Consider the following 21,412-nt stretch of genomic DNA (forward strand, 5'->3'; position numbering starts at 1 on the left):
GATTTCAAATTTAATGTTCGACGGTCGATGAACGATTGCAAGGAAAAGAATCCCATGGATTATCCTCGAATATTGTTAGGCGTTTTTCATTTAAAATTAAATTTTATAGCCTTTGAATTTTTTGCCCAAGATTATGCATAATGCGATGTAATAAGACAGCAGTTCTTGACCTATTATTGCAGCTACTGAGGCTATCGAGTAGGCCTACACAACTATTTTTAGCACAGATGAAAAAAGTTAAAGACATACATTGTAATATGGTATACCTATATACAAAATCTCCGATAAAGCGGTATTAACGGAAGCAATAAGCAAAATCAGTTAATTGTTTTGCTAGTAATAGTTACGGTAGTGAGAAAATTGACATTAGAATTAAGCGTTATGGCTGAATAATATATTTCATCTTTTAATAAAAACACAACACATGCAACGATTCACAGGGCGGTGGGTGCACACTGCACATGCACTGTACCATACGCATGACTGATCTTGAAAAATGCACGATAAAAGAATGCAAAATCCATGAAGCATAGGTCGTTTACGGTCGATCCGGGCGTCGGCCTATACAATGGGTGTTACAGGACAAATCAATCGTTACTTATTGCAATTTTGTCGTCGCGCCCGTCATCGAGCAGTTACAGCAATCGGCAGAATTCCCAGAAATCGTGGTTCACTGCGTGTAGTGAGTAAATGGATTATTTCAAAGCTTCTTGCTGTACATCGAGGTACGAAAATATGTTCCAAATTAATTCAAGGGGGTTATCTGATGAAGGTGAAATTCATTAATTATGGGAGGTATTCGGGGGCTTTTGACACTCTATTCGTATTCCAGGGGGCGCCAGCTTGAACATGTCTGGGAAACACGGCTCTAGCCAATGCGGTTGCATGTTGTTCCTCTGAATCTGAGCAGAGAAAATGAAACACTGCACATTGTTTTTGCATCAACGATACTTGAATTGTTTCAGGTAAAAAAAGTAAATACTGAGACTGACAGAATTAGGAATAGGACCGCGGTCCGCTGGTCGAGTAGCCCTGCTGTAGAGGATAGACAACGAAGATATGCCTATATGCTGACCTAAACTGAATCGACAATGGTCGTCTTCCTCCGATGTGTTGTTCGGAGCATTGATATCTTAGATTGGTTCACTACGGGTCAGCGTTTGTGAAACGTGTGTCCCTCAAATTCTTCAATTCCTCAATTCTCATGCGCATTAATTTCAATTCACGACCCCTGTACGAACTGACTAACAAGCTAGTCATCGCTTGTGGACTCTTCCAAGTGCTCAATCGACGACCGCGTGCATTGTGCATACGGCTCGCGGCTCTAGTTGCAGTTGCGTCAAGAGGCCAGTAAGCATCCGTCGTTCCTGAATCGCAATCGAACTTGCTGCTACACTGCTGATGGGAGACTGAATGACAGATATAAGAGTCAAACGAAACTTCAAGTCTCCCTGATTAAATTCCGGCACACGCGGTACAGAGAAGGACCGACATATTCTCCCGAGGATAGGTTGAAATCGATACAATCTGATCATGAATTTTGAAATGACTACGACTACAATTTCTTCAACAGACGACAGCTCAGCAAGCGCAGCTCCGTTGATGAGTAATACATTCAATAATATTTTGTTTCAATTTGGTCGAGTAAATATTTTATGTTGACGCAGATTCGAATGGAAGAAAACAGGACAGCAGATTAGTAGGCGTGAATCGCAGTAGCGCATTGCTGACATTTTTCGCATTGGTAGTCAGTTTGATATTCCTAATTTCGTCGCTCGTCTACGTGTACCAGCTCAAGCGGGAATGGATGGGAGGTTTGTATTACACACGACTTAATGAGTTGTTTTCAAAAGTGTTGGAGTCGCAACTAGATTAGAATATTTCAATCCTATAAATCCAAGTACGAAATTCATGCAATCCAGAATGTGATACAATAGGGGAGTACCTCAGTGCCTCATGATATATGACCGATAAACTCCGGTCTCGTGTCAGAGACACGCAGAAAACATTACAGTATAAGGTCTGTTTCATTGAATCGAAATGTAAATAATTACAGAAATCACAGCGCTCAGAACAGAATTCGAAAGCATGAAAGAGAAAAATAAAGATTGTAAGTGATTTGATATATCTTGTCATTCAATATTACGCTCCGTTCATACATAATAATTATTATTAATTGTTCTCATAGATGTGCATTCCTCACAAGCGGTTCGACAAAGACTTGCAACGTCTGGTACGTCTAACCACGAAAACGTAATTTTGAGTCTGTCCAATGTCCATGTCCATGGTTTTCACTCGACAGATCATGATAGAATCCGTTATAGTTGTCAAGTACCTAAAACAAGCACTTTTCAAATATGTCGATCGTATTGATAGCTCCCGTCGTCTCCTACTTGAGATAATAGTTACACCATAGTATATACTTCAGCATTATTTCTACTTTTGTGCGAGTGCCGTAACTTATGTCTTATCCACCGCAATCTGGCGTGGCTGAAGGTATTTGTACATTGGAACGAAATGCAGGCTCTGAAATTTCCAAAATCAAGATAGAACTGTCGAAGCTGAAGAATACATTGATTGGTAAGTTGAATTTGGCGTCAAACTTCGTGCGTGATCATTCCACCGATTTCTGATACGTAGAAGTTTTAAGTCACTGTAGACTGTAGAGTTCCTGGGAGTATGTTCTCTTCACGGAAACAGTCCGATAATACGAAACGCATTGTTACGTTTTGCAGAAGTAGAAAGTAGGAAAGCGATGTGTATATGCAGCAACATTGAACATCTATACCTGCGTCATGAGTGAAGTAATTCAGGAACCCAAATTAACTTACTATAAACGACGGGAATCGCCTAGCACTCATGTATCTCCGAAACCTATACAGACGTCTCAATTTCTGCATTAACTGTCGTGTTTACGCGACTTAGCATGGGTTTTGACTCAGAAAACCCATTGTCAACATAGCAACACAACACTTATGTATTGCCGACGTCGACAGTTTTCGATCGCCCAACCTGGCATGTGTAGACGTATGCCGCAGGCCCGTGACTTCAACGTGAGCATATAGTCTCTCTGAGACATCCGATTTCTTTTGAAATTGTAATTACTATTTTCATGACTGGCAATATTCAATTTGATGATAAAAGTTGTATTCACTTTTCACCAACCATGCAGTTTCAACACGATCGGGTTATCAAACATATAGCGTAGTAGATGCAAGGGACATTGTAAAAGTATCATTCTCAGAAGCTAATTTATGTGTGATCAAACTATACCGTCGTTGCATGTTGGTGAACACAAATTAGCGACCATCGTAATACGTCTGCATATGTTCCGTCACCACGAGATCACAACTTGCATAACTGATCGCAACTTCTTGATTTCCTTTTAAATTGAATATTCGCATCATTACTAACGTACAGCCAACATTCTTTCGTCGCATGCAATGTGCCATTTGCTTTTATGAAGCTTGAATTAAATTCCTCCCACATACAAGTGGAAAGTAGTTGCTGATGATGTAAGTTCAGCATACAAGTTATGATTCTTCATGAGTAACACCAAAGCGTTTCTCTCTGCAGCTTCAAGTTTCTGCACCAAAAATATTATCAAAGGTCTCGAATGATTCATATTACCCCTCTCTATGGATGCAGTGGCAAACCTTATGAGTCGTATCGAACAGACAACATGCTCGCCTCGTAATTACGGACGCCCGAATTGGCGCGTTCTTTATTATTTTGATGTTGTTAATGATTCATATGAGAAAGGCATGGAAATTATTGTTACTGAAATTTCATACTTCGGCATCATAAGCTACTATTTATGCCAATAATTCTTATTTCTGTATCCATTATCTATACTCATTGCATTATTTCTTACACACATTATTCGCTGTCAATCAAATCCCCACTCCCGAATTCGTAGCCAAGTGTCGGAGGTTTATCTATAGGCTCCTCTTCGCCATCTCATCTGGGTAGCGGTGTCTTATTAAAGCCTAGAAGTGGGCCGTGCTACAAGTCAGCAGCTACGGAATTAAAATGAAGCACATTGGCCTGGTGTAAATGACCAGTTGACCATAGAAGTTGACAAACACCATGAATACCACAAACAAACACATTCATTTGCATGCATTGGCACCGTACGAATGCTTGTGTTGGATACTGGATTGACCTGCATATCGCTTCGCATTACAGATGCTGTGAACTTGGATAAAGGACTGCTAGAGATGCAATCGTTATGTTTGAATCGTATGTATTGTAGATCATTCAATATCGAACACTTAAATTGATGTTGTGATTATTTTAGGTACTGACGCTACAGCCTCTGATGTTGAGCGACTGAAGCACGTTTATTCGCAGAGTATAGTTGACTATATATTCCTGTAAAATTCCCGAATATAGAAATCCCTAAATCTCTATAGATCTCGTGTTGCTGCAAAATGAAATCGGGGAAAGAAGAATTGGGGATTCTAACCGTACGTACACAAAAACAGCAGTATTGTATGTCTGAAAGAAACAGCTATATACGATTCTCGATGAAAATCGATGAAGTCCAATACTAATAGCCCATCGTGACAACATATATAACATATACCTAGCATGTACGTGTTAGAATGTCAGATAAAAATCTATTCAGTTATTTACCGCCACAAGACTATATAAACGTCGCTGCAAACTCCGCTTCTATACGCCATGTGGATAGCCTCGCAAATTCGGGATTTGGACAAGACATCCTTGAAAGGTGAATAATTAGAATCCCAATTTTCTTTGACTTTATTGAATTCTGTCTGATTGCAGAGAGAGAAGATTTAAAAAAAAACATGTAGCCGACTGTCCTGACCTCCAGTTGAATGATAAGTCATATAGTCGCAATCAAACTTCGTAAACTCGTGAATAAAAACATCGTGACATCCAATTCATTTGTGAGTGTAATTTCGGTCAATTCTCATAATTGAAAATCATCATTGCTAATCCATCTAAATGCGTGGAAAGTTACGATTCGACATTGAACCTCGCCCCTTGAATCCAGAGAACACAAGGCAATTTTTTTATTTATTTAAGAGACGAAATCGTCAAAGAGGATGATGAAGGATCTTCGCGTAGAATTTGCCAATCGAAAGTTGGTCTATCATCATGCTAATTTGATGTGTCATCGGACGGCATTTTGACCTATTCAGAATTAGGAAATCTCACTGAACAGATGTACGCTTCAGAAGAGGATAAAACCGAAGGTAGACAAATCTATATTACGTCAAATCTGAATGTATAACCACGAATTAAAGTTGCATAATTATGCCATAATTGTGTAAATACTTTCCAACACCATGTTGGATGAGCCTACGGACGATGATTACCAGTCGATATAGCCGACGTATACGATATGGGATGGTTGAAACCCTCCAAATAGTCGGTTCAACAGCTATACTACGTAGATATAGATCATTGATACAGAATGGATATTCTGTTGATGATGACGGCTGACCGCAAAAATGCTGAAAGAGGATATAGTCCTGGTAAAAGATATTTTTGGTCCGTATATGACATGGTTTGGAAGCCTATTTCGTCAAAGGAGTCACATTTACCCTATATTTTTAATTATAAGTATCAATTTATTATGACGTCACAATTGAATACATGTGACGTCATTAACAATGCTCTTGTTTAAAACATGTTTTTTCAATGTTTTTGCTTTTGTTTTCGTCTAAGCTATGACGTCACAATTGAATATGTGTGACGTCATGGATTGAACGAAAACAAAAACAAATACAGTAAATAAATGTTTTACCCAAGGGCCTTGTTTTAAACATGCTTGTTTTAAATCGATTTTTGTTTTAAACACATCCTACTCAGTGGTAAGAGCACTGGACTCGCAATCTGCTGGCCAGGGTACATCCAACGCTGGCGACTGTCACTTTAAATTCCACCCACTGATAGTGATCGCAATTTCCTCTATTACCACTGCCAAGTCTGGCTTAAGGGGTATGGTTAGGGGCATTAAAGGTATGCGTTGTAAAACGTAAGCTAAACTAAATATCTGTAATCTGTATCGTTGATCCTCCATGGCAGCTATATAGGCGGGGTAGGCTGTGGAACAGACGAGAGAGAGAAATAGTCAAAAGCGGATAATATACTAACTTAATTGACTGTTTTCAGAGATTGGAAGACTTGAATTGAAACTGGAGGATATTTAGAATACATACTGGAATCGTGAGTTCTGATTTCCAATGATCAATATGAGATCACAAGAACTAACTATTTAAAATTCCTGCAGAAAAAATATAGCTAAATCTGGTTTCCTGATGAAAACTTATAACATCCTGCATAAGCATTGGAATATATTTTAGAAATCGATTCAAATAGTTTATTGCTATCATACTATCCAGACTAGAGGTCGCCAACTCAAAACTGGTAGCGGCCCACTTTTCAAATTTCTTGGAAGCCTCGGGCCGCATATATTCAATATCGAGATAAACCAAATCACACAAGGTTTTTAAAACTTTACGTCAGTATAACGCTGTGCTCTCTAACATGGTTGACGGGCATAGGTAACAAAAAAAGAAAAAATATATTATAACATAGCCTTTACAACGGCTATGATATTATTGAAGAAATACAAATACAACAAAAACATCATGATCATAACTTTCATTCTATCTTAAACTCTGAACTGTGTACGATACCTGACAACACTTTTCAGCGACTAAAGAATCGATATTGGGTTAGCTAGGATGGTAGGCCTACTTGTTAGCAAACGATCTCAATTGTGATGCTTGATCTTGTGGGTAAGCCTCAAGTCGTCTTCTAAGCGTCTCGTTCTTTGCAGTGTTTAGGCCATTGCACGTCAAGGCAATATGCACATTGTACATGTACAATGTACATTGTACATTCACATCAGCTAATTCTTACTCTATAGAATGCTGTTACCATCGCCGAAGCAGTATCAGCTAGTGAGTAATAGTTATGTTGGGTACAAGAAAATATCTTATTTTGAACAACAACAACAACAACAACAATATTTTTAAAATGAAATTAGGGAAAGGAGAATTGTTGATTCGAACCGTGCGTATACAGAATAGAGGTCATGTACATGTGAAAGAAACAGCTACATAAGATTCTCGATGGAAATCGATGAAGTCCAAAACAAAACAACACATGCAAACATACAAAAAATATACCTCCTAAAATATGCATGTTGGAATGTCAGATAGGAATCTACTTAGTTAATTACCGCCACCATATTATATAAACGCCGTTGCGAACTCCTCTTCTATACAGACACCATGTGGATAGCCTCGCAAATACAAGATTTGAACAAGACATACTTGAAAGGTGAATAATTGAAATCCCAATTTTCCAGCACTCTATTGAATTGCGTCTGATTGCAGAGAGAGAAGATATAAAAGAAGATGTTACCGAGTGTCGTGACCTCCAGTTGAATGGTAAGTCATATAACCACGATCAAACTTCGTAAACTCGTGAAAACAAATCGTGACATTCAATCCATCCGTGAGCGGGGTTCCAGTCAATACTCATAATTGGGAGTCCTTGGTCATTGCTAATCCCTCTAAAGGCGTTGGAAGTTACGATTCGACGTCAACTTCGCCCCCCGGATCCGGCAAACGCAGGGAATTTTTTTATTTAATTTAAGAATCGAATTCCTTAAAGAGGATGATGAAAGATCTTCGTGTAGAATATGCCAATCGTAAGTTTGTCTATCATGCAATTTTGATGTGTCATCGTACGGCATTTCGACCTATACAGAATTAGGAAATCTGACTGGAAAGCTGTTCGATTTAGAAGAGGATAAAAGAGAAGGTAGGCAGGTCTATATTACGTCAAATCTGAATATATAAACACGAATTTAATATGCTTTAACAGTTTCTATGAAATCATCGAAGGATATATATGAATTAATCGTGATTAACTACACGAATAACATTTTATATATACATAGATATATATAAATATGTGTATGTATCCAGAGAGACACCGTTGCTCAGTGGTAAGAGCACTGGAATCGCAATCTGCTGGTTTGGGTTCAAACGCTCCCTGTGACTGTCACTCTAAAACACAGCCACTGATAGCAAACACAATTTCCTCACTTTCCGCTCCCAAGTCTGGCTTAAGGGTTGTGGTTAGGGCATTAAAGATATGCGTTGTGAAACGTATGCTGAACTACATAATCTGGATCGATGATCTTCCGTGACAGCTATATGTGGGGTAGGCTATATTGGACCAAACGAGAATGAGAGAGAGAGAGAGAAAGAGAGTCAGATGCGGATATTATAGTATCTATAATTGACTGTTTTCAGAGATTGGAAGACTTGAATTGAAACTGGAAGATATGTGGAATTCGTACTCGAATTGTGAGTTCTGATTTTTCATGATCAATACAAGATCACACGCGGACCTAGCTATTTAAAAATCCTACAGAAGAAATATTGCTAAATCTGGTTTCCTAATGAAAACCGATGAAATCCTTTATAATCATGGGATCATATTTTAGAAATCGATTTAAATTTATTTTTCAACCTTTTTTGACCTCGCGGACCGGAAAAACTTCAAAACAGATGCTGCGGTCCGGTGAACATTCAAACATCAAAGTTAAGCTTTAATGTAACTATTACAAATTTATTGAACTCAAATGTAATCTTGGAAATTTTATTTAATGCTGCCTTCTATTGGGGTTCTATTCAAGTTTATAGGCCTACAAGGCGAAGATCGCGAAGTCTTGTTAAAGGCCAGCAACTTGACTGTGATTGGTCGATATCATTTGAAATGCGACTTTGCCGTTTGGTATGGCCTGCATTTTCCTGTCAAGTGTCGTTTAATTTTACAATCAGAATTCGATGAACTTTATCTAGTAGTCTGCGTAGCTTTCACAAATAACTTGAAAGAAACGAGTTGTAGGCTATATAACTATTAAACGGTTTTGTACAAAACTTGCTACCTTTTGACGTACACCCAAATAAGGCCATGAGCTCTTTGTTACGACACGAAGGAGAAAAGTACGCACCAAACCTGTAAATCAATTTAAAATTTGGTGTTTTGGTTCTTTATTAGCGTCGAACTTCCTACATTTTGGAATTGAGATATTAGACTCTAAAATATCTGGCGGACCGGCTTCAAACTTGCCACAGACCGGCACAGGCGGATGACAACCACTAATATCGACTACGTCACGACCTATATCTCTATTTACAGACGCCGTATGGATAGTCTCGAGAATCGAAGATTGGAACAACACATATTTGGAACGTAACTATCCAATTTCCTATGTGCTATAAGTTTGCTGAAATACATTATATTTACAGAGAGAGAAGATTTGCAAGAGAGTATTGCCGAGTGTCATGAACTCCAGTTGAACTGTAGGTCGTAGCTGCAATCAAAATGTTCAAAGACGTGCTACTCTGCGCATCTCTCTGACAGCGTGAAAAAATCAGTACTAATCGTGCATGCTCCTTGCGAATCTGAAAATGTTACTTGCTTTGTTAAAAAAAGTTTGCTCGAAATATCCAGCTTTCCGTTTAAGAATATTTAGTGACTCTCTGCTGTAAGCTTAACCCGCAATCACGCAACATCGAGAACGAAATACACTACATGATAGGTAGTCAGGAAATGATGTTTATTCTACCAATCAATGGAATTGCTATCGTTGTCTGATGCAAAATTCTAGCAGGCGTACTGGGTCAAAATCGACTTCATATGTTTATTGTATAATAATCGCCAAATCGGTGTGATCGGGGTGTTGACTACTGCTGAATAACTTGTTAATGGGGTAATATCAGCATCAAGTATATAGAAACCCATTTAACACTTTTCTCAATATCAACGTAGCAATACTCAGACGCCGAAGTCATTGTGCTGTCTGGCTTAGAACGTTTAGGCATAAGCTTATATTCACTTGCAAGTCCGCTTCGAAATTGTTGGCAAAGCGACAGATTATATTATTTTATGGGGTAATTATATCATTTGATTGCAGCAGTTGATACATTTAGCTACGTTTAAAACTTCAAAATGTACTTCAGCATTGTGGCATTAGGTGAGCCGAGTCGCTGCTAGGTATCGTGTTCATCAAAAAACTCTTTTTCAGATTTCACTGTCTATGAGATAAAATTGTTAGGTTGGAGAAAACAACGCTGCGCACCAACTTTGGCTCAATTCCAACCAGTAGAAGCAATTTTCTCGCAGTAGAAAGATTCGAATTTGTCATTGTAAAATATAAAAATAAAAGTTCAAAATTTTTCTGTCAACCTCGTAAAATTGTTAGGCTGTCAATAGAAATGATGCATACCAAATTTGGCTCCATTCCAACCACTAAAAGCGCAGTTATTGCAGTAGAAAAATTTGTATTTGAATAAAATAGTATTTACGGTGACTAACTCTTTAATTATATGAATTATACAATCATGGAATTGGAAATTTTTCTACTGCAAAAAATCAAGCCAAATTTGGTACACAGCGTTGTTTCAACTAGTCTAACAATACTATCATAAAGCCAGTGAACTCTGAAAAAAAGTTTTATTTTGAACAGCCCTAGTGTAAGGGAGATGTGGTACCAATGAGACAGTGAGACCGAAAATACTTGAAAAACTATATATGACAATCCCATGCTTACAGTACTAGATGCTGGCAGAATCTTTCCTGTCATGCAAAAAACACTTCGACCTGCGTGAGTTATGGGTTCTGTGACAGGTGATTTATGTTTTGGGGGTTGTAAAATAAATTTGGATCGACGTATACATTTTTCTATATCACCTTCCACACTAACAAACCAGCCATATTTTTAATGTGAAGTGTAGGGCTTGTATCAGGGTATATAATGCCATATATTTTTAATTCAATGCCATCCTCGGGTGGAATTTTTCAATTTAATTGCAATATTTATAGGGTGGGGGGCCTATGGTACCATAGCCAAATCAAGCCAAATATTTGGACCAACTAAATTACTTAACAACAGAAACACGCCTACATGTATAGAGGCTCCAAATTATAGTTACCTGTGGTATTTTATCGCTATAGCGAGGTATTTCAAAGTCAAAATGTCGATTTTCTTGTAATATATGTATGTGCCAATAATTATGTAAGTTTGGGCGTAAATCGAAACGGTAATATACGCCAACATTTGAGTTGATATAATCTATTGTATACTTGTAGCTTAGATTATAGTACACCACAAAACATGATGAAAAATATGAGTTTTTGAGCATATGTCTCATAGGTCCCACGGTCGTGTGCCTTTTGACCCACCGGGTTGGGACTGATGATACGTTCGAGCAACAAATTTTGAACGTTCATAAATATTTTCCGAAAAGGCGGTTATTCATGTAAATGTCCGAAATAGTCCCAAAGTTTTGAATCAGCAAAAGATTTGCTATTCTCGACAGAAGATTTGACGGCCAGAGATAATTTTGCAATTTTTGATCCGTCGGTACCACATCTCCCCTACATCAATACGGGCTATCACACTGAAATGTAGGGTTGGAATTAGCAATTTGACGTCACGTGACGTCATGAGGTTCACGTTCGCGTTCACACAGAACCTTTCAAAAAGGTTCGCGTTCACACGAACCTGAACTTTTCAATCAATCAATCAATGTACAGATTATGTTTTCATCTGCCCAAGACACACACACAATGTACAATGCGATATACAAGACACACAATGCGATATAAAACGAACATATAGGGGGATGCCGAACGACCAACCAGTTGGGGTCTTTGCAACTGGCATCCATCTCGACCTAGTGCCCGATGTCACAGTCTTCTTCGATGTTATTCCTTCTTCGTCGATTCCTTTTAGAAGCTTATTTATGCTCTTTTTCTTTCTTCAACAGGTCTTTTTTCTGGGCTTTTTTGTAGCCGTAAGGGCAGTGACACGAGGGACGAGGAGCCCAGAATAACCTCCGACGGCGGGAATCCACCCCGGTCCGTCTGTTTGGATGGCGGCAACGCTCACCATTACGCTATCTCCCCGCAATTAATCAATCAGACGTTCGCACCATCTCCCCTGCTATCAATCAATCTCAATCAATCAATCAGAGATTCACACTATCCCTAGACAATTATTTAAAAATTATACTTGATAACGAGGTCTTAGTTTTTCATCCCGCTCCTTAAAATGTTTTACCTCAACACAAATAATTTCCCCTACTTTTCCTAATGCATTAATCGTTGGATCCTAAAGCATGCTGTATATTGCCGCCAGGGGAATTCGAAATGATCACGGTAAAAATGATCCAGTACGTAAGCCGATAACTGTTTTATATTTTAAGACACGGAGACCGTGAAGAGGAAGGTGGGAGATCTTCATCTAGAATTTATCCACCGTAAGTTGTTGGTCTATCTTACACTTCTGGTGCATAATCGGAGGGTGTCTTGACGTAGTCAGAATATAGAAATCTGACTGAGCAGCTGTTCAATTCAGAAGAGGATTCAACCAAAGGTAGACGGGTATATCTTACGCTATATCTGAATATATCACGGGAATTTTATATCTAGTACCAGAGGTTCTGAAATCAAAAAGTACATGAGTAAATGGCAAATATAATGTGTAAATATGACATATACATACACATAGATACACAGATGCGGTAGCTCAGTGGTTATTGCGTCGGTATCGCAAGCTACAGACCCGGGCTCAACTTGTGTTGGGGATGGCAACTTAAAACTGCGATGGACACTATTTTTTATAGTGCCCACGCCACATCCGTAAAAATAAGTAGAGATGCGGATATTATACAGGTTTTATTCACTGCTTTCAGAGATTAGAAGACTAGAAAAAAAACTGGAGCATATGCAGAAGAGTGAGTTCCGATTTCCCATGAAGAATATAAGGTCACACGCGGACCTAACTTTCTGAATATCTCTAACGCATATGCATGCGAAATCACAATATTTAGACTCCGTTATCAACTGCATATATCTCGATACTTTAACAGACGACTCACGGACGGTTTCACTGATCCAGCGCTGGAACAACAGATATTTGAAACGTAAATTTCTCATGCCCATATGTTTCCCACTTTACTGAAATGCATCATGTTTGCAGAGAGAGAAGAATTGAGAAAAGATATTGCTGAGGACCGTGAGCGTCTGTTGAACGGTGAATCGCAGCTGCAATTAAGCTTAGTAACGTCGCTATACCGTTCTCTCATATGTCCAATCAAATCGTTAACTTCATTTCTATAATTTAAAATCCATGCTCATTGTTCATCTCTCAACCCTCTATACTTCCAGAATCCAGAAAACACAAGGAAAATTTTGACTCAGTTGAACAAAGCATTAAAAACCGTAAGCTTTTTTAGGGGCTTGATTGAATATTCATGTTTCAAGTTTTAAACCATCCTTAATTTAGATACTGCGAGTTTTGAATCCGTGATAGAGACACTGCATGATTCGTATTCTTCAAGTAGGTTGATTTTTTGGGTAATTTATGTCGATATTTCACATCACAGATAAAGGAGGAGATGTGAACTAGTTTCAACTTTACAGAGTTGGAATTCGTAACGAGACAAATCGAGCAGCTAGAGAATGCAGAGTCTATTCCCGTGGTTCTTAACCTTGCCTCCAGCGCCCCCAAGGGGCACTGGTGAATTTGAAGGGGGCGGAAACGCTCAGGGGGCGATATGGAGGGCACTGGGCTCAGGGGGCGATATGGGGGGCGCTGGAAGAAATGGCTTCGCAGTAGATGATATTGTGGTAGGACATATCCTCAATGAGTATTCAGAGCAAATTAACACCGCAAACTTCGTTATATATAACCTACAAAAGACATATAGGTTTAATTGTTCATAGGCGCCTAAATGACTGGCACCGAATGTTCCTGTCTTGGCAATCTGAACCTCGGAAGACGAATTCCATCTGGCAGGGAAAAATTATATGCCAGTGAAGAAATACCAATTTGAAATCGCGTGCGTCTTTTAGTTTAGTACGATTGGGCGACAGGAATATATAGAACTAGATATACCTGTTGGGCGATATCCCTGTTTGGCGATTCTATATTTTTTGATATAGCAGACAGGAGGTCACGAAATAACATCATGCAACGGGTCCGTCCGCCCGAATATGTTTAATTATTAGTTACGAGCCCTACAGTTTCCAAGACACCTCACAATGTTCCCTCTACGCTTTGACGAGTTTGCGCACACTCAACAACTCACAGTGCAAAGTGCAAACTAGGGATGGTGTGAACGTGAGGTTCACGTTCGCGTTCTGTGTGTGAACCTCGGAAATTTAGAGGTTCGCGTTCACAACAGAACCTTGGTAGGTTCTGCACTGTGAACCTTTTGGTAAATTGTAATTTTCACTCCATTATCAGAACTTTGGCTCAAATTTATTGCATTTCAACTGCGGGCCACTCCCATGCATGGTGCTTGCAGCATAAAAGATCAACACTAAACGATCATGCACCATGCACCTCGACAACCTTAAAAGTTTTACTTGCTTTGTTGCAAAAATTTTCTCGGAATATCCAGCTTTCCGTTTGTGAATATTTAGTGACTCTCTGCTGTGAGCCTGACCCGCAATCGATATACGTAGTCAGCGAATGATGCTTAGTCAACCAATCAATGACATTGATATCGTCTTCTGATGAAAAAATCGAAGGGTCGTACTGGGTCAATCTTGACTTCATATCTTTACTGTATCATTAAAACCAAATCCGTGCGATTAAAGTGCGTGCTACTGCTGCATAACTTGTTGTTTGTGGTATCGGTAACGAGTATAGAAACCCGTTGTACACTCTGCTCAATATCGATGTAGCAATACTCAGACTCCGAACACATTGTCCGGTCTGGCTATGACCGTTAAGGCGTAAGCTTAAATTCCTTGGTAAGTCTTCGTCGAAATTGTTGGCAAAGCGACGGAATGTACTGATTTTATGCAATTATTATATCCTTTGATTACCGCGGTTGATACATTTAGCGACGTTAAAAACGCCGATATGTACTTCAGCATTGTGGCATTATGTGGGCAGAATCTTCGCTAGGTATCGTGTACATCAATATAGGGCATATTAGGCTATCACTTCATTGAAGGAAAGGGTTGGAATTAGCAATATGACGTCACGAGGTTCACGTTCGTGTTCACACAGAACCTTTCAAAAAGGTTCGCGTTCACACGAACCTGAACCTTTCAGAGGTTCACACCATCCCTAGTGCAAACCCTTGGACAACAGTGCGTAACGACTAAAAAAGGTCATAACTTCGGATTTGTTGTGTGCAACGCAGATTTTCTGTGCGCAGAGACCGTGTCAGCACTGCGCACGTGCGCAGCTTAGAGGGAACATTGCACCTCACTCAGCTCTACCGGTAAATCTGGTAACGAGAGCAGAGAGGACAAGAAATTGATAGCAATATATATGCAATTCCCGATCTTATTGACCGAATTTATCATGAATTATGGAAAATTTTCGCGCTTCGCACTGGCTCGATTAACAGTACAGCTGATTTCGTGGCAAAAGCGAACAACGTGATGGGGGTAGGTTTATCACGCTATGGGAGCCCAAGACCCAAGTTTTTTTCGGTGGCTCTGACGAAATGCCGTTTCGTTCCTGCCAACGGGTATACGCCCGAAGATGTATAATTATTATTGAGGGGTCCTGCCTTTTCAATCACACATCACTCAGCTCTACCGGTAAATCTGTTTACGTGAGAAGAGAGAGGATAAAATTTGATATCAGTATACATGCAATTCCCGATCATGTTGACCAATTAAATCATTATTATTGAATTTTTTCGCGCTTGGCGCGTCTAGGCGAGAATAGCTGGCTCGGTAAGTGGACACCCAATGTAGATGACGAGTATCAGTAAATAGCGGATGGCCGAAGGAGGGTCTGGGGGCGAAGCCCCCCGGAAGTTTGGTTTATCACCCTATGGGGAGCCCAAGACCAATGTTTTTTGGGTGGGGCTGACGAAGTGCTTATGCGGCCCTGGTAACGAATTAATTGTACCTACGCGCACGCCCGAATATGTTTAATTATCAATTACGTGCCCTTCATTTTCCAATACAACAGCTCACTCAGCGCTACTGGTAAATCTGATTACGTTGGCTGAGAGGATAAAAAGTTTATTGCGACTTATACGTGTAATTACCACCTATTCATTCATGCATTATAGAAAATGTTGGCACCTAGGGCGACCAGGCCACACAAACTTTGCTGACCATCGAAATCACGCTACGGGGTTCTTGGGGGCGAAGCCCTCAGAAGTTTGGTTTATCACGCTATGGGTGCGCAAGGCAATCGTTTTTAGGGGGGTTGACGAAATGCTGTTACGGCCCTCCCTCTTACTCATTGTCTTTATTACATTGCTTACAATATGAGGCTGGGGGCGCTGGAGCACGATAATTTCTGAAAGGGGGCGCTGGAGGAAAAAAAGTTAAGAACCACTGGTCTAGTCGCATGTTTTTACACATTTCATTTCGCTTGAGTATACGAATTCAAACATATTTTTTCTATGGTACATTCCAGAAGTGGAATCATTGCAACGCGAAATCCGGAACAGAAGGATAGGCTATCTTACTCGTGAACATAAGCATAATCATAGCCATAACGATTCGTTAGTGTATAGGTAATAAATGTAGACAGGATGGATTAGTCTAGTAATCATAAGCGTAATCTCGGCACTCGAAAATCTAATTACTAGGGCAAGTTTTTGTTGCCGGTAAATCCGTGGAAAGCTGCATATATTTTTGAAAAAAGTTGCAGAAGTTGCATTTTGACCACATTTTGCTCGGTTGACTAAAAACAAATGTCAACTTCCCAGATTGACTAAAAATAAAATAAATAAACGTCAATTTTTCGGCTCAGCTCCCGAAATACCCATAAAAGCCTCACTTCGGTGCTGATTTACGGTGTTTCAGTCGAATCTGGCCGTGTATTTCACCAGAATCGAAAATACTTTCATGAAAAATCGAGAAAGATGCAAAATGTTGCAAAAAGTTGCATGAAAAAAATGGACAAAAGTCGCAAAAAGTTGCACTATAAGATTCCTTCAATCAGCTTGAAACAGCATTCTACATATCTTACGAGTATTTAGGAAGCTGCCGGAAGCTGTAAAAAAAAGTTGCAAAAGTTGCAGAAACTTGCCCTACTATTCACCCTCGTAATAGCCTATTATAAATATTACTGGGCTACTAATAAATCAGTTTGTTTAGTTTCGCACCACATTACACGAATATTTTTTGATAATAGGAAAGGAAAGGACTTAGTTTATTTTTGCACCTGATGTTTTTGCGGCATATACACCGACTCATGAGTCATGACAGACATACACACGTTAGGAATTCTGAATGTAACTGTTCTAAACAGGTCTCCGAAATCCCTACCGCTTACCAACGTATCACTAATTTCAATTTAAACTCATTTGAGACCAAAGGGATAATATTTGCAACGTAACTATTGAACGAGCACGTTCGTCTACAACTCGTAGGTAATAGTGATGATTGGAATCCTTACCACTTGAAACATGTCCAAAATCTCGAGTGAGTCCAACGAGCTTTCTCCGCGAGCCTTTTCGCGCTCCAAGATAAATACTTCCTCGAACTTCTTTAAGCCCTTCATATCCCAATTCCGGGATCAGCAACCTTGAAAATGCAGATAGTGAAACTTGCACTTGTCTATTGGCCCAAAATTAGCATTCCAGTATCGCCATTCAATTGAAGGCAATGATACCGCATACAATATTCCGGCATTGCGACAACACTAAATACTGAAATCAAATTTGATCACTGAAGCCCGGACAATTTCACCCTATGTATTGTTCGCTGGGATACAGTTTTTTTAATGGGATTGCTGTGAAATTTTTTTTCGGTTACGCAATAGCTGAGTCGTGAGTTGCAGTTCGAGTTGCGAATTTTAATTTTTCGAAGTCGAGTGAAGGGTCACGATTTGCGATTTTGAATCCGGACTGAAGTCGCAGATGAATTTGTGTGACTCGCCAGCGCTGGTGATAAATAATAATAGATTCCCCGTAATTATGGACTCGGCAATCGCCAAAATCAGGGCGGGCAATTTCTCAAGTCGGCGGGCCGGATATGTGGAAATGAAGCGCTTGGCGGGCCGGACATCAGAATCGATACGTGAATCGCGTATTTATCCGTCTAACAAGGAATAAATCTATTTAATGTAGAATTTGAGCATGAAGAATGAGGACCAAAACCAGTATTTATTGAGTTTATTAACGTAATGTAGGCTACTTTATTAGCTGTTGAAGTCTGCGAAGATATCTGCGGTCGATCAAAGTTGCCAAAGAAGTTCTTTGATCCCTGGCCGCAGGTCGGACGTAGAAAATCTTAGTGAAGAATACACGTGAATGAGATTGGAGCTCAGCTTTGTCTCGTTAATGTTCATAGTGGAAAATGTTCACTCGCAAATATATGTAGACCCGTGAGCCACATTATCATGTAAGACCGGGAACTGTATACGGGACGCTCAAAATGTCGCGGGCCGTATGTTGCCAGCCCCTGGTCAAGATCGTCACCCTCATTGAATTTTATCTTAACATTTCTTCAGTCAACAGTCGCATGCACGACGAATTCTACAGACTCAACACTTCTCAACACACACTGGAATTCGAGTTACTGAGATTGCGATCAACAGTCAGTAAACTTGCATTTCAAGACGAGATTGAACAACTAAAGACTAGTCAATCTGTGGTAAAATCAAATGTTGCGACCCTTCTATCGGAAACGGTTCAACAACAAGCCAGTGCTGCAAATTTTACTCGTACATTACAATCGGTAAGTATATAATAATGATATCTTAAAATAATTTATACAGGTTCGAATATAGTAAATTATCATCGTTACAGAAGGGCGCTGGAAACTTTTGGGCTAGTTAAAATATAATTTATAAAGACACGTATGAAATAATGAAAATAGAGTTACGAGGGGACAATGCTGCTAGCAGAAAAGCAAGCAGAAATGTAAACTCATAAAAATAACGGTTTTGAATTAAGGCTTGAAAACATCTAGTTAGTCAGATAATATAGGCTGATAAAAGTTTCCATATTGTTCCTGATAATGTCAGCCGAAGAAGAAAAACTTTTGTCGACGTATAGGTTGATGCTTTGACTCTTATTGGGACTGACTATATATGCCGACCATATGCATCCCCAAATGAGTGCTAGCAGTTTAGCACGCTCTCATCTTCCATTAATAACTTCTCCTTGGCATGTCACATCGAAATGTGATTTTCCTGTCGGTATTTCCCTTTTTTCTTCATAAATAGATGATGGTGTTTCATTGGTTTTATAATTTCGTTTAGCGGCACTGATTCTCAGCATTTCATAATGCAGAAACATGAGTCAAAATGCGATTTTCATTGCTGCTCGGCAACCTTTCGTATGCAGCGTGCAAAAATATCAAAATATTACCAACTGGCGTGCCAACCCTTTTTAATGTTGTCTTATTTAGCACTTCAAGCAAGGAATCCCACCGACAACCTATCTGCCGATGTTCAAGGCATCATTACGTCAGTGATTCTTACAGTTTTGGTCGCGAAGGGTGTAAATTTTGCTCGCTACCGCACTAGACCTATCGCCATAATATTACGAAGTAGAAGTAGCGGAAAATTAGATTTACATGAGTAAGTAACCAAGTAGCGTAAAACTACTTGAGTACTTCAAACGAGTAGAAGTTCTTCGTTACTGACCACTTCTGCAATTTAAAGGATCTCGGGGTACGTGAGTCCGTGAGTTTCCTGCAAGGAGTCCGTGACTATAGAGAACTGTTGGGATTCACTGATATATATATTGTAGTTATCGTCCTTTATGGTACAAATTCAAGTGAACACTGACTGGAAAATTTCACTGACATCGATTGCGATTGCGCATGTTATTTGCTAGTCTTTATATTTGAGTACGTTTTACAGGAATCAGTTCGCCAATGCAACTGTCCTTATTTGTATTCGGTTTTTCCAATCATAGTAATTTTACGATTTTAGTGATTTGTACGGTTTTTAGTGATTTTGATCGCTTGATTACTGCTCAATTATCTTTTCGCTAGTACTGTAAATTGCTCTTGTAACTGTGGTCTCGCTCTCCATTCCATCGAGCAACGGACGAGCGGGCACTATTGCGAATCTCGATCATGCATCTTCGTGTTCCAATCAACCAAAGCTTTGTTCCATTAGGGGTGCTTGGTTGTGTTATATTGAATACAAGACTGATACGCAAGGTTTGCCGAGTCCAAGAGCAGATTCATCTGAACGGACAGGGTTCGACGCCTGCTAAATCGGCACTCATTTACAATGGAGTGCCGCGTCGAAACAATAATTAATCAATCAATCAAACTCAAGTGTGGGTCCTGCTATTAGAACTTTGGCTTGCCATAGCGCCTCGCATCACACAACTCTCTAATGAAAGCTCACGCTATCGGCTCAACCGTACACATTTTCTTTATACTATTCTGGTGTTTGTCACAAACTCTACAGGATTCACAAAAATTATCGACAGGCACGGTCATGTACAAAAACGACAGACGAAAGTTAAGTGTCGATAATAGTCAACGCATTTATTCCAACGTTTTGACAATTCAGTATGCTGATCGCAGGTTTCGAAGATTCAAAACTTAGACCACGAGCAGTAAAATGCCCCTAAATTCGGCTTTACAGTGGTTCGTATTAACGTGGGATTAAGTATTCTGGTCTGAATAATTATTTTCTTGCTTCGTGTAGATGCAAGCTACAATCAACTATTTAACGTCTACTTCAAAATTATCGACCATTCTCAACAATTGGAAAAGATTCGGCTCCTTGTTCTATAAGATATTTGAAGAACCTGCCAATTATCAGGAGGCAGCTACAACATGCCGTGATTACGGAGGAGAACTTGCCGCCAAGATTCTTCGCGACGCTGAAGCTGTTAGGTGAGATTGAATTCTTATCTATACTTGAAAATATAGGGATGGTGTGAACGTGAGCCTCAAGTTCGCGTTCTGTGTGTGAACTTCAGGAATTTAGAGGTTCACGTTCACAAACGTATCTTGGTAGGTTTTGCACTGTGAACGATTTTCATATATTACAATTTTCCACCTCATTATAACATCTTCCGTTGAAGTACTTTGCAACGCAATTGTGGGCTACTCTATATGCATGGCGCTGGCAGAATATAAAAACAACACTAAACGAGCATGCACCTCGACCATCTCAAAAATTTTACTTGCTTTGTTACAAAAGTATGCTAGAAATATCTAGGTTTTTTTGTTTGTGAATGTTTAGGAACTCCGCTGTGAGCTTGAGCTGCAATCACACAACATCAAGAGCGAAATGTGCTTCTTTTAAGTCAGGGGTGTGAAACATACGACCCGCGAAACAATTCTGAGTAAATTGAAAAGTACTTGTAATATACAGCACATTTCTAGGAAATGTGGAGTTTTTAGTAAGAAATACAGACATCAAATACAGAACCTGTATACA

The 21,412-nt window shown here is 39.5% G+C and overlaps 1 protein-coding gene across 7 annotated transcripts in view; it reads left to right on the forward strand.

The window, feature by feature from the left end:
• Nucleotides 1-251: 251 nt before the first annotated feature.
• Nucleotides 252-21,412, forward strand: part of LOC145437433 (uncharacterized) — a 30,490-nt gene continuing 9,329 nt past the window's right edge. Inside the window, exons 1-24 of one of the 7 annotated variants that reach the window (XM_080314692.1) lie at nucleotides 272-1,606; nucleotides 1,668-1,814; nucleotides 2,057-2,110; nucleotides 2,189-2,233; nucleotides 2,524-2,580; nucleotides 4,189-4,242; nucleotides 4,301-4,354; nucleotides 4,416-4,469; nucleotides 7,270-7,323; nucleotides 7,380-7,433; nucleotides 7,643-7,696; nucleotides 7,756-7,809; nucleotides 8,307-8,360; nucleotides 9,199-9,252; nucleotides 9,309-9,362; nucleotides 12,270-12,323; nucleotides 12,386-12,439; nucleotides 12,759-12,800; nucleotides 12,936-12,989; nucleotides 13,046-13,099; nucleotides 13,234-13,287; nucleotides 13,352-13,405; nucleotides 18,509-18,735; nucleotides 20,672-20,862. In XM_080314692.1, the coding sequence (XP_080170818.1) occupies nucleotides 1,534-1,606; nucleotides 1,668-1,814; nucleotides 2,057-2,110; nucleotides 2,189-2,233; nucleotides 2,524-2,580; nucleotides 4,189-4,242; nucleotides 4,301-4,354; nucleotides 4,416-4,469; nucleotides 7,270-7,323; nucleotides 7,380-7,433; nucleotides 7,643-7,696; nucleotides 7,756-7,809; nucleotides 8,307-8,360; nucleotides 9,199-9,252; nucleotides 9,309-9,362; nucleotides 12,270-12,323; nucleotides 12,386-12,439; nucleotides 12,759-12,800; nucleotides 12,936-12,989; nucleotides 13,046-13,099; nucleotides 13,234-13,287; nucleotides 13,352-13,405; nucleotides 18,509-18,735; nucleotides 20,672-20,862 (1,700 nt within the window). In that variant the 5' untranslated portion in view covers nucleotides 272-1,533. Of the gene's footprint in view, nucleotides 1,607-1,667; nucleotides 1,815-2,056; nucleotides 2,111-2,188; nucleotides 2,234-2,523; nucleotides 2,581-4,188; nucleotides 4,243-4,300; nucleotides 4,355-4,415; nucleotides 4,470-7,269; nucleotides 7,324-7,379; nucleotides 7,434-7,642; nucleotides 7,697-7,755; nucleotides 7,810-8,306; nucleotides 8,361-9,198; nucleotides 9,253-9,308; nucleotides 9,363-12,269; nucleotides 12,324-12,385; nucleotides 12,440-12,758; nucleotides 12,801-12,935; nucleotides 12,990-13,045; nucleotides 13,100-13,233; nucleotides 13,288-13,351; nucleotides 13,406-13,488; nucleotides 14,159-18,508; nucleotides 18,736-20,671; nucleotides 20,863-21,412 lie in introns of those variants that run through there. The other 6 variants (XM_080314687.1, XM_080314693.1, XM_080314688.1 and 3 more) reach the window with 6 other exon arrangements.

The sequence above is a fragment of the Botryllus schlosseri genome, chromosome 4 (assembly GCF_051294905.1).
Source record: "Botryllus schlosseri isolate E-star chromosome 4, Bs_hap1, whole genome shotgun sequence".
Taxonomy (NCBI): domain Eukaryota; kingdom Metazoa; phylum Chordata; class Ascidiacea; order Stolidobranchia; family Styelidae; genus Botryllus; species Botryllus schlosseri.